The sequence below is a fragment of the Saccostrea cucullata genome, unplaced genomic scaffold, assembly GCF_032062105.1.
Source record: "Saccostrea cucullata isolate Sc308-1 unplaced genomic scaffold, CSIRO_AGI_Scuc_v1 ctg27, whole genome shotgun sequence".
Classification (NCBI taxonomy): domain Eukaryota; kingdom Metazoa; phylum Mollusca; class Bivalvia; order Ostreida; family Ostreidae; genus Saccostrea; species Saccostrea cuccullata.
The window spans coordinates 349,090-363,374 of NW_026920935.1; the positions used below are offsets into that span (position 1 = coordinate 349,090).

At 32.2% G+C, this 14,285-nt stretch overlaps 1 protein-coding gene across 1 annotated transcript in view; it reads right to left on the reverse strand.

Annotated features, from left to right (window-relative positions):
* Window positions 1-5,895: 5,895 nt before the first annotated feature.
* LOC134258718 (ATP-binding cassette sub-family C member 9-like) overlaps window positions 5,896-14,285 on the reverse strand; it is a 28,808-nt gene continuing 20,418 nt past the window's right edge. Inside the window, 16 exon segments of the mRNA XM_062741271.1 lie at window positions 5,896-7,090; window positions 7,443-7,589; window positions 8,033-8,082; window positions 8,468-8,571; window positions 8,769-8,956; window positions 9,405-9,535; window positions 9,783-9,903; window positions 10,553-10,666; window positions 10,943-11,045; window positions 11,274-11,366; window positions 11,872-12,029; window positions 12,267-12,336; window positions 12,470-12,630; window positions 12,835-13,121; window positions 13,293-13,380; window positions 13,856-13,931. Of these exon segments, the coding sequence (XP_062597255.1) occupies window positions 6,950-7,090; window positions 7,443-7,589; window positions 8,033-8,082; window positions 8,468-8,571; window positions 8,769-8,956; window positions 9,405-9,535; window positions 9,783-9,903; window positions 10,553-10,666; window positions 10,943-11,045; window positions 11,274-11,366; window positions 11,872-12,029; window positions 12,267-12,336; window positions 12,470-12,630; window positions 12,835-13,121; window positions 13,293-13,380; window positions 13,856-13,931 (2,032 nt within the window). The 3' untranslated portion in view covers window positions 5,896-6,949.

Below are 14,285 nucleotides of genomic sequence, written 5' to 3' on the forward strand. Positions count from 1 at the left end.
AAGCACATTCAAGGTTTTTTTTAATTACCATTACTTACGAATTTTGAATGAAAAAAAAATAAGGATATTAGTTAATATTTGACAACTACATTATTTGGGACATTAAGTTAAAAAAAATGCGATGACATTCGACCTTGAACATCAAGTTGAACTTATTAAAAATGAATATTATCAATCCTGCTAACTTTTGAAGAAATATGAGAGGCATTAATATTTTATATGTGCTTTATTTGTGATAAAATGTTTTCATCTGTACTTCAACTTTTTAACCTCATACCTATAAACCTAATTTTAAATTTTATTAACATTGTTGATAATTTTGAAATGATATAAAAGATAGGGCATTTACGGTGTTTTTGACATACGCTTGATACCTCTTTCAAGATCTCCCCGAATGTACTTTGGTGTTTTCACGTCGTGACTTTGAAGTCCGGTTGGTCCTCACAAATTTGGTTGTTAAGGGAAATTTAAGGGTAATGCAGTGTTTTAAAGGAACATAATTTGGTACTTAATGAAGTTGGAACACCCCCACCCCCGCCATAGGATTTTCGAGATTAGAGATCTTTTTTTTTCTTGTTAAGTAAATTAGTTTTTCATCGAGTTCCACCCCCTCCCCCTTTCGAAAATGATGTTTCGTTACAATACGCCATAAACAAAAAGAGACTAAAAACAGGGGACCACAATTCTCTAAATTTGCTTCATTCATTCAAGAATTTACTTGTGAAAAAGGATACTACTAATATGCAAACACCACCCTTAACTTCTTACTAAAATCTCTAAAATAAGAATCTTTTCATGGGATTGTAACTGCACCATAGTTCTGTCTTACACCAAGATTGTTAGAGTTACTACAGTAAAACCTGTCTCAGTGGGCATTACACCACTTGTTCCAGTGAAATTAACCAGATTAGACAACATTTCCAATAAGACAACATTATAAACAATTGAAATTACTGAAACTGAAAGTTAACATTGTGACAAGATTTCGGAATATACAACATCCAGATCAGACAAGTTTCACTGTAATTTAATGCTTGATCGTGATGAATGTGTAACTACTTGAAATTTATCAGTTCTTCTGTTCTATTTGTGCTTTTACAGAGCACTAATGTGATGCACTAAAAACCTATTTTTTAAATCCCTTTTAAGCCTTTATTTATTTCAAGTTTACTATCTGAATGGCAGAAGTAGGTTTATTATTAGGAAGATTATCATTGCTTATTGTTACTTTACAATCAACCAATCAAGAGAGAGAGAGAGAGGAGAGAGACCCCGACCACTTACTGTAAAACATGCTCATAACGAAGTGCAACTTTGCTTGAAGGCACATGGAGTGAATACCACTTTGCTGTACGCATCAATTCATTATAAGCATGTTCATTATAACCGGGTTTTACTGTATTGGGTTAGGGAGAAATAAACTACATATATGTCATTATGTTGCCTTTTCCTTCAATAAAACTTGTACTAAACAAACCTAGAAGACAGTTTACTTCTTTTTTCTAACTTTTATTATACTCCCTAGTTTGTCTTATAACACAGACAATTTACTCTTTCGTAAGTAAAACTTGGCTTGACAGAGTTAATTATCAACACCAGCAGATTACACAATGAACTGCTCAAATGTCAGGCAAAAAGTACATCACAAGTGCAGAAAAAAACAGTTAATGAGAATTCTAGCACATCCGTAAGTCTGGCATAAGAGCCATTTATTTATTACAAAAGAGAAAAAAAGATGATTTACTTTCATGATCAAAAATTAAACACACCAAAATGATAAAACAACAAGTACAAAGGTCATGTTATACAAAGTCAGAATTGAAAACAAATTAAAAAAAACTTTCTTGATTTTATAAAATATTCTCAACTTTTTCATTTTGTAACTCAACAGACAAAATACAATTCATGTTTCTTAGATCATAATAAAGACTCAATTCTTGTTTTAAAATCAAATTGGCTTTAATCCATCATAATTTTCTATATTGTTAACATACCTTAACTGGTAGTTAGCACATATAAGTCACTCATGTTCAAAGTGAAAAAAAGAGATTGTCAATTCAATGTAAGAAAAATAAAAAAGCATAAAGTATAAGCTAAGAAATCAGACAAATCTATAATATAAAGATGAACATCACTGCTTGGAAAAAATATTAGAGAAAGTACCAAATCACTTCAATCAGAAGATTAAAGTTTCTTTGGTCATATAAACTGAATAAATTTCAAATATATTTCAACTGATCAAAAGCACAAATAAATATCTGAAATCAACATGCTGTAAAAATTTACCTACAAAAATTTGTGAATAAAAGTCTTGACACAGTTTTCTAATCTGGAATAAATCTATCTGACATTTATTTGTGACATATAAATTATGCACACATTGATGCTGAAAAGTTTGCTTTTTTTTAAATGCTTGCTTGTAAGGTGTTTTTTAATCATAAATAATTATTATCTAGTGAACAATTCATCCATTCATCTCTTTTTCCAAAATAGACTTAATTACTCAAAATGATTATTTCACACTAAAGTATTACAAATAAACTAACAACACATTGATTATTGAAATAAATAATTCTTAAGTACATATAATTTAAAAAAATCACCAGACTTCAAATATAAGCACCAACTACAAAACAGTTAAAAATGCAAAATGATTTTTGAAACACATGTACCTGAGAACTGTCCACTTGTATTGACCGTTATCTAAATGGCATTTTGGAAGTATATTACATTGCTTGATTACATTCAAACATTATGCAAAATATGAGCTAAATTTTTCTCAAATAAAAATTATGTATAAATCATTTTGAATTTGTGACTTTGTCAAAATAGCCTCGAGGTCAGCTAAAAGATCATATACCTCTTATCATACCTAATGATTGAACTTTTATTGTTTCTTCAGTGAAAATAAAAGACCCCATGAACAAAAATCCTTTCTTCTCACTACATTACTGTGAGTTTTACTTTTTCTCTTGCAGATTTTGAGTTGAGATGACATATCCTCTAATCATTTGATCCTTGCCTATCCTAATTCTGTCATGTTTGAGTTTTTAGTGAAAATCTAATGCAGGTAACAATTCTACACAAATCTTAGAAATCTAGTCTCTTTGTCGATTCAACTTTTTGATCCAGGTCATTCCAGGTTATATGAAAAATTTGAAATTCCAAGTTGTTGATGTCAAAAGTGACTCCCTATGGAAAATAGTCAGAGCCCATATTTGATCTTGGCAGGAATAAAAAATAATCTAATCAACTTACACAGAATGTAAAAGTGCAATATTCCTAAATGCAAATATGACCATCAAAAACAATACAAATCCAACCAAATAGGACACATTTTATGACAAAGTAGACAAACTTGGATTATGAGTGACCAGAATGAACATGAGTAAGTAACTGATGCATCTTACAATTGATGCTAATTAAAGCTCAGAATTAAAAAACAAATTCATATGTTCTACTTAAGTGTGCACTAATCTTCTAATAGAAAAAGGCATTCATCTGATCAAGGGTAGAGGCACAAATTAACATTTATTTCACAAACTTTTAAACACTGAATTGACAAACAACAGCATTGTATATTTCTTTACACTTTTTGTTTTGTTTCACAACCTTTTGTCAGAGTATTTTTTTTAAACAAATTATTGTAGTGTTAAAAAAAACATGTACCTCCGTTTATTTCATGTACATGTAGAACTTTGGATTTCTATTACTTGTATTTATTTTTTTGTTAAACTGCACAGATTTGACACAAAAAAAATAAAGGTGAATAAAAATCACGTTATATTCCATTAAATTTATTGAAATTACAATGTTAGCATACAGTCAAGTAATATATATATTCCAGAATTTTTTCAAGACCAATAAAATAAAAAAAAAATCAACAGAACCATCAGTCATTTGACCTTAGGAATTTAGGTCACAAAATCCATAAAACTACAAAGTAATAACAGCATGAAAAACAACTAAACAAGAAACAAAACAGTAACATACATGTATATTAAAACTAAGACTCACTTTAAGTATATCTATATCCAAAAATAAATATAATCTTTTTTTTTTCTATTTGAAATTTTTACAAATCAAACAGAAGCTGTGTGAACATTATTAGACAATGCCATTTTTCTTAGCCTTGTTCTTATTCTGAAAGATATAAAAACATTCACACACGAACAATGTAACAAAGGTAATGTAATACTATATATTCTGATTCATCCTTTTTTCTTTCAAAGTTCGTAAGTAATAATTCGTTGAAACATGCTAAAGTTTTGAAATAAATTAGAAAAAAAGATCATGGAAGCATTTAAAAACAAAAAAAAGGACTAAAAATAGAAACATGTAAATACAGGAAATCATTAAATAATGAACTAACTAAAAAAAAAAAGAAAGCATTTTTCTCAGACAGACAGCTTCTTACGTCATTGCAACTACTGGTAACCAAAGTTGGTCACCCAAAAACATCTTTTTAATTTTTGAATTCAGCAGTAATTTTTCATTGTAAACCTTAGCACCTTAGTTTATCCTACACTAAATGAAAGGGTAATAAATGTTAAAACAATAAAATATTTTATATTAATATTCAAGACCTTAACAGAATAAAACTAGAAAACTGACCAGTCAGCAAGGGCCCCGCCATGGGGTAGAATTAAAAGGGTGCCGCTTACAGATTGATTAATAAGCAACAGCAACTCATGAACTGTATTCTTAAAACTTAGAGATAATTCCTGAATATTTAAAAACCTGAAAATAATATCCTTGTACATGTATTTACATTAGGCAGTAAAGAACAACTTAACATTGAATGTATATTTAAACATTTATGAAGCTTTGTGTCATATAAATGCCAGCCTTTAATGAATGCAAATATCATGAAGGCTTGACCTCTACTTCAAACAAACAGCAGTTGCAGACAAAGGTTTTCATTAATCTTGAAGTGACAGATAAAGAAAAGCCTACTAAATTTTCTGCAGCAGGCTAGATAATTAATCCCAAGGGATTAATTGTACCTCTCTCATCATTTTCTTCTAAATTTACAATAAGAATTTTTTCAGTGTTAATGATAGAATGAAGTTTTTATACAACTACATGTACATTAAAAATTAATTATACATGTATTCTTGAATTAATATTTTTGAAAAAGTGAAAAAAGTAAATTTAAAAAATCTTCTTTAATCTATTTCTTTTTTTTTTTTAGAATTCAATGAAATCATAACTATCAACAAAAATAAATTATAAAAATTTATATTTAAATCCACATTTCAAAGTGTTCATAGCATTCCAAATTGATTTAACTTCAAAGCAAACTTCATTTGCAGACAGAGTTGGTAATTAATCTCAATGTGACAGATAAAGATAACGCTCTGGATTTTCTTCAGGAGGAAAGCTAATTAATCTCAAGGGACTTCTAGCAGCATAACAAATTAACAATGGGAACATCTTCAGAAGTTATCTCTCTTTGCCAATGCATTCTTATATTAAGTTAAGGAATCTACCCCACCACCCCAGCTCCAAACCATGGGACATAGAGAACCAAACTTAACATTAAAATATGTATTTCTGTCTACTGAAGTACTGTACCAAATTTGTACTTGATTGGGCAACCATAAAAAAAGTTATTCATTCATTCTTATGCATAATTAAGGAATCTACCCCACCACCCCACCTCTAAACCAGAAGACATAGAGAACCAAACTTAGCATCAAAATATGTATTTCTGCCTACTGAACTACCATTACAAATTTGAACTTGATTGGGCAACCATGAAAAAAGTTATTAGCAAAAAACAGAAAATTTGTGGACGGAAGAGTGACAGACGGACAGACAGACGGACAGACGGACGGACAGACAGAGTGATTACTATAGGGCACCCGCAAATCCTTGCGGGGCCCTAATAAAGTGACTCTCTCTCATTGTACAGTTTGTACATCAAAACAAACAAGAATCTCTCTCTCTCTCTCTCTGATTGTTACAGTTTTAACAAAGATATATGGAGAACATAATACAATAAATGTTGATATAAAATGTCAACTATATTTACAAAGAAGAAAATGAAAACTAACTATTACATTTACATCAACAAAGTCTTCATTTGCATTGTGTCAAGGAATAAAAATAAAATGCTGTACCAATTACATGGTAGAAAAGAAGATGTAATAAAACATGTAAAAAATGCTTAATTTGCAAAAACATTCAAAAGAAGTTAAACTTACATATAAAAAATACATTACCAAAAATATGAGAAAAACATTGTGATATAAATAAATGTGGTAATGACTCACAATAAGAGGTCACGATATTTAGATTGTACTGTAGCAACTAGTGATTGTGAGATGTGTAATTTAGAAAGTACTGTAGCAGCTAGTGAATTACAATGAAATGTGTCATGTTATTTAGATTGTACTATAGAGCTAATGAAATAATGCCCTTTTTGATCATGATTTTTGATAGTCGGCCTGAAAAATATATATTTGAAAAATTCTACACAACTACATGTGAATGTAATTTTGATAATGTCATAAAACCATGTTTTAATACATATATGTCCTCCTGTTAATATACACTGTATTCTATTAAGAATTGCACTTCAGGTATCATGACTAGCCATTCAGTTCAACATTGTTCTTCTAGTTTGTTTCAAGTTATGCCAGTTTGTACTTCCATTTAGTATACTGAGTACATATTGTCTTTTATCTCTGCTTTATAAGATAAAAAGATTTTTCTCCCAGCACTGCAGAAATGAACAAAATTGAGAGTACTAAACCTGGTCTTGTGGGGGCAAGAAAAACTACAAAATTCTTGTGTATAAAACCCTGAAGAAAAAATAATCTGCGATTAAGCTCTGATACAAAGAAATGTTTAACAAAGGATACATCAGTACCCTTTTTATCAAGACTAGTCAACAAATCGAAATATGATTGCTTGTTGGATATCACAGGTATGTTGCCCAAGTTCACTTTTTGGTGCTGCGCACTAGACTGGTGAAGATGGAGTGGGGGTCCTTCAGTAAGGTTTGAGGAGAGTCAAATTCCTTCACGATTCCTTTCTCTAGAACCATTACCCTGTCATACTTCATGATGGTAGAGATACGATGCTGCAAAAATAAAATCATGGAAGTGATAGAAAAATCAAATGCAATTTATCAATAAGTTACCGTAGATCATTTCTATAGTAAAATTTTTAAATGATTTGAGCTCGAGATCTTAATTTGTTTGGGGGGAAACAAGAGGGGGGTTTATATTTCTACATTTTTCATTTTTTTATGTTTAAAGTTATGAGCAAGATTAATTTTTTTTGGTGGAGAAACAAAGACAAGGAAAGGACAAAGAAAAAAAAACTATATGCCCCCTAACCTTCTATTCTACATGCAGGTGCATTTAAAATCCTATTGCGATAGTAATGACTGTCACCAAATGCTATAGCTATGAAGGTTAAAATTGACTTACAGCAATAGTAATGACTGTTTTGTCACCAAATGCGGTGGCGATGACCCTCTGTAGTTTATTATCAGTCTCCAGGTCTATAGAAGCAGTGGCTTCATCCAGGACCAGAATCTTGTTATCACGCAGGAATGCTCGTGCCAAACAGAAAAGCTGCAATCATTTCACAGAGTTATTTTACAAGAAAATACAGATTCAAGCAAATGCAAATTATCATAATTTAGATGGAAACAAGCTTTTAAAATCCAACTACTGAGAACTTGAATAAAAGATTGCCTTAGATACCTCATTATTTAAAATCACTGACCATCTTGATAAATTTTTTCTGTATTTTTTAATTATAGCTTAAGAAAAGAGGTCACAAGAAAGGAAAATATCTTCTGTTCTGTTAGTCAGACTAATAGATAATCCTGTATAGGCATTAACTAACTCGCTAAAATAGACCTAGAATTTCCATATCAGGGAATTAAAATTACTTGCAACTGAAAAAAAGTTCATATTACAAGTTACTTCCAATGACTTTAAAATTTGTAAGTGATTACACTTAACTATGATCATTCTTTTCAATTACCTCATCCCTACTTAACGACACTCACCTGCTTCTGGCCTATACTGAAGTTCTCTCCTCCCTCAGACACATTAGCATCTGTAAAGTTCAATTGTCAAATTATCAGACATCCTTAAAGAAAATTGGCAAAGATAAACTAGCTTCTAATGTAAAATACACAAATCTGATAAATTTCAAAACTTTAAAAAAAATACTTCTTACACATCAGCAACAAAAAAAAGACAATAACAGTAAACAATTTTAAAGGATATTTTACAATTAACTCTGTGATAAAGCGTTTCCCCTACATTTCATGTTTTTCATATGTGGCTATGATTTATATTACTTTTATTATTTTCATGCATTTTTCGCTCTATTATATTTTTTCTGCTTTCCTTTCTCTCTCTCAATTTTATGAATTATTTTAAATTACTTTTGATGCCGACTCAATATCCTGGTTCTGTAGAACAGGAGATTTACTTGCCTAGTTTATCGGGAAGTTCTACTATAGCTTCCTTCATCTGAACTGTTTCCAGAGCCGACCATAACTTCTCGTCTGGGATTTCCCCTCGAGGATCCAGGTTATACCTGAAGATTGTCAGAGAAAATATTTACCTGCTAGTATGAAGATATTTACTTATGATTTAATTGGTTTAAACATCTGAAACTTCAGGTATATTTAATACATACAATGTAAATAAAAATATTTCTACGCACAAAAATTGAGCTCAAGCTAAAAATCTCTAAAACCAGACTAGATCTATTAACATCATACAGTAGCTGACCTGATAGTTCCTGTGAAGAGGACCGGATCCTGGGGAATTATTGCCAGCTTACTCCTCAGCTCCTCCAATGGGACTCTCTGTGAGTCTTTGCCATCAATGTAAATCTCTCCTTCACAAATGTCAATCATGCGGAACAAACTCAAGGTCATCGAGGACTTTCCACTTCCTGTTCTTCCACAGATTCCAACCTACAAGTCATGGAAAATGGATTTTTATTTTTAAAAATATCTTCTAGGTACTTTATGTAGTATTTTCATGAAAATTTGTCATTTTTTTTATCAATTGGTAGAATTTGTCTAAATGCATGTAAGCTTAAAAAAGTTGAAGCAAAAAATCATGCATTCTTATGTTGATAATGGCAAAAACTTTTTAAAAACTTTTAATCAAAGGTGACTATTTGAAATTGATTCCTCATTTTACATCTACTGTACGGAAGCAGCAGGAATTAAATCTGACCACCAATTAATAAATCTGAAGAATTAAATGGTACAATCTATGTCATGAAACTCATTTTTCATTAGATACTTCAGAATGTCTCTTCCTTTCAACTTCAAAATTTTATTTTAACTTATTCAAAATAAGTGTCTAAGAATTAAGTAAATTAAGTCTTAACCAGGACTTATCTCCCTTACTCACCTTTTCTCCGGCATTGATTGTGAAGGAGGCACCATCCACAACTTTATCTAGGTGTTTGTCGTACCTCAAGCTGACATTTCTAAACTCTATTTTACCGTGTTCTGGCCAGCCCTTCTCCAGCTCATGGTGACCTGCATTAAACATTCAAAAGATCACATTTAATAATTCAGAAAAATATGTTGGGAAACCAACATAGAACAGAAATGCTGCAAAAGTGTAACGGATCATTTCCAAATGTAGTGAATGAAGGTGATATTTGAGATGTCAGAAAATTACAAAATGTGTGTTAAAGAATATCATGAACAGGCAAAGGAGTAACATGACCAGAAAAAATATCTATAAGAAATAGAATATAAGCCTTGACTTTGAGCTATTAACCTTTATGATGGGTATTCACTTCACGATCCAAATGGATAAATTCATCGACCCTCTCCACGGAATTCATGGTAAGTTCTAACTCTGCAGCATTACGAACAATCCAATTCAAATAAATAGAAACCTGAAAGAAGAAGTTTAATTTTTATTTGTATTCTTCACTTGTATAACCAAAAATCATTTAAATGAAAGATTACTGATCGACTGGTACCTGAAGTCTTTAAATCTCAAATCAAATCTCTGAGAAATGATACATTTGATAATTTTTATATATGCTGATGACAATACTAGTCTGACAAAGCACAGTGAATGGAGTGAAGACATTTCCTGCCTGTAAAGCGTAGGTGAGAGACATACCTGTAGAGCGTAGGTGAGAGACATACCTGTAGAGCGTAGGTGAGAGACATACCTGTAGAGCGTAGGTGAGAGACATACCTGTAAAGCGTAGGTGAGAGACATACCTGTAAAGCGTAGGTGAGAGACATACCTGTAAAGCGTAGGTGAGAGACATACCTATAAAGCGTAGGTGAGAGACATACCTATAAAGCGTAGGTGAGAGACATACCTATAAAGCGTAGGTGAGAGACATACCTGTAGAGCGTAGGTGAGAGACATACCTGTAAAGAGTAGGTGAGAGACATACCTGTAAAGCGTAGGTGAGAGACAATCCTGCAAAGCGTAGGTGAGAGACATACCTGTAAAGCGTAGGTGAGAGACATACCTGTAAAGCGTAGGTGAGAGACATACCTATAAAGCGTAGGTGAGAGACATACCTGTAGAGCGTAGGTGAGAGACAGTCCTACATAGGCAGGAGAGGTCTGTCCAGCCAGGCAGGTGGTGAGACTGGCCACAGCAGATAAAAACACCAAAATAGATCCTATGTAATCCTGACAACAACGTACAGCCATTAATTTATTTCACAATCAAGAACTGTTTATATATTATTGGTTATATTAAAGTATACAGTCTGACAGGTAAATTTCAAGCAAAATTTTCTCATATTTCATGAAAAATTTTTAATACATTTTTAATAAACTCATGTTTGCTCAGGAATTGATAACATTTTGGGCCAGACTTTACCATCACAAAAACTTTTAAATGGAAAAGATTAACTCAACAGAAAAGAAGGAACTGCAAGATTTACAGATCCACAAGAAACTTACAAGTCTTATTCCTAGCCATCTATTTATAGTCATGACGAAAACGTAAGGTGCATTGTTACTGTCGATTAAGTTGAAAGCTCTCTTCTTAAATCTCCTCTCAGCCCTGCAAAATGGAATCAAACATACTTTTGAAACAAGTAACAACCAAATACGCTATTGTTTATACAGTAACTTTTAAATGTCTCATCTCAAACTAAGTTAGAGAATCTTCCGTATTATAGTTTTGTGAAAAATTATTCAGACATAAAAAATACTCAATGCACATTAAAGTTCTTAAAAGAATCGAAGGGAAACCACTCTTGTCCTGATGTGTTTGCTTTACCTCCCTTACCTGTATGCTCTGATTGTTTGTAATCCACTGAGAGTCTCTGATAAATGGGAGAAAACAGGTGATCTTGTCACACTCTCTATTCTCTGTAGCTCTCTACAAGAAGAGAAAAAACAACATTAGAATGAACTACTGTACTATAAACCAACTATTATTCGTGTCATCTTTTATTCACGATTTGTCACTTTAAAATCAATCCACAACGATTAATTCTCGCGACTGACAAAGCATTCTCTACCAATATGTAGCATATAAATAGTTCACAGCTATAAATATTCGCGAACTTAAGTAGGTTGCGAAACTTACAAATATTTCTCGCCGCACACAAATAAAAGTTGGTTTACAGTATCTAAAACTATCAAAAACTTTATCTAAGCAGTTTTACCAGAACATTGAAGTTTTTTTAAAAACACATTTAGTTTTTTATTCAATCATAATTGGTGATAAAACTACAGCTGTAGGTGTGTGTTTTATTTAAGGACAAAACTCTTATCTTAATATTTAACTAAAGAGCTAGCTGTGACTTTAGCATAACTACACACTGTGCTGCAGGATTAATTCATATGCAGTTTTAGTTACATATGACTGCAGTTCTAGTTACCGTGCTGTGGCCCTAAAGAAGTACTGGAAGCAGTAATACAGAATCATCAGAGGAAGGATAGCCAACAAGAAGTACGGAGTCCCTATAGCATTGATTGCCAGGGCCGACAAGGTCACCAGCACACAGCGGGTAAAACTCTCCAGGATGAATGGCAACCTCTGTAAAACAAAAATTGTCTTTAAACAATCTTTTCCATAATTAATGGAAAAATTTGTAATGGTATATAGCATTAATTGATTTTTGTAATTGTATGCTTCTTGTAAAAAGATGCAGAAATAGTAAACTCAGTCATAATGAAGTCTTGTATAAAGATGTGACTTATCTAATAAATGGAATCAATATTCTGAACAGTGAATGCTTCACTTTGATTAATACATATTTTAACAGCACTATACCTGGTCTATTCCGGCCACATCTGAAGAGAATCTGTTCATAATTCGGCCACTTGGATTTGTGTCAAAAAACCTATTCAACACAAAAACATTTTTTACATTTAACTAATTTATACTTGTGACATGAATTATGTGTAACCAAAAAAAAACAGAAATATGGTATTCAGTACTCCCTGATGTAATCACCATTCTGTCTGGCCACTCACCTGATGGGAACATGGAGAATTGTGTCCAGGAGTCAGAAGTGAAGGTTTTTGGAAGCACGCAGTGTGGTCAGGTACAGGACCATGTTAGCTATAAAGGCCCCGACCAGTCCCACTATGTTAAACATCATATACTTGTTCATGTAGCTCTCATTATCAAACACCTGAAATAAACACAGAAAAAAAAAACAATTAAAAATATGGAACATTGTTTATAGAGTTAAAAGGATTTTATTCAAACAAATGTGTTTCTTCATACCTTCCCTTATATGAAAAAGAGAAATATTTAAAGAAGGATGAAATAAGAGCAATTTAATATATCAAAACCCTTTTGGTCAAACACAAAAAAGTTATTTCCGAATTCTCACCAGAGATATCATGGTAATATTACTGGTCTGATTTCCCATCCCATGACTTTTGTGGAGAGCTAATTCCGTCTGATATTCGGTAGAATCTTCTGCCCACATGGACAGTATTATGTTACTCCACGCCAGCATCACGTGATAGCCGATCTGTAGTAAAATCATAAATATCATCAGCACCCACCCGCAGGCCAGTACGTACTGGTGATACACGCGCATCGACACTGCCCCCACTTCTTTATTTTCCTTCTGAACCAGCTGTCCCGCCTGCTGCTCTGACTTTTTTAGTGGATCTGAAACATAAGCACAATAGTAAAATATCTTCAAACAATAAGTCTTTAATGTAACTTAAAACAATCATCCTGCACTTATTTTAAACAATAAATCTAGAACATATAATTCTTCTTTGGATGACTATCAAACACATTACTACTCAAAAAAAAAAAACTCTCAAGAAAATCTACCTTCCTCAGATGCGTCTATGCATTCTTCCTCCATGTTGGACAGTTCTGAGATTTGTCTGCCAAATGTGCTACCACCAGAAAGAACAGACTGAAAGTAACAGGTAATATCAAAGTTTTACAACTGTATGTGTCTTTCGTTTTTTTTCACTGCTACGATATGATAAGTAAACAAATCAAAGTTTGAAACTGATTTTTTATCACTACACAAGTAGCAAAAACGCACATCCTTATTACGTTTTCAATAAAAAGATCAGATTAATAATATGGTCTGTAGTTGTTTCAAGAATTTGATTTTAAAAATGTATTCTATGACCATTTTAGATTTTTAACCCCTTCTTCTCAATACAATTGACTTCTTTCAGTGACCATCTGTTTATCTCAACCAGGACCCATGAGAACTTGGACTAACTGGTGAAATACCTTTGAACTTAACATGGCTCAATGCTCTCACTTGTCTGGACAAAATTATTTCAAGAAGTGCTCTATCAATAAGATTTAACAGAAAATATGCAGGGAACACATCGAAAATGATTCTATCGTGCAAGTATTTAGAGAGTTGTTACCTGTATAGATATCTGTCTACTGTAGTCAAATGGATGAGAACTCTCCGGAGATTTTGGCTCATCATGATGTTCTCGACTGCAATACAAAGCAAATTTATATACCTCACGTTAACTGATACTAATCAAATTAATATACAGTTGATCTGCAGTATCCTGAACTCCAATATCTCAAATGTCAGGTATTTGTTAGAGTGATTTGGAATTAGAAACCACTTGTTCTTTGAGAATTGTAACCTCAATATCTCGAATCCTCGGATATCTTGAATTTTTTCTCAGCCCCATCAGGTTCGAGATAACATACATGTAGTTTGACTGTATAGGCAGTATGGTGCAACAGTACACCAATACTTTAAAAAAAATTATCAGTAACTTAATTTACCAGTTCTTTTTAAATATCTTAGCATGCCGACAAATAAAAAGCAAATGCAAG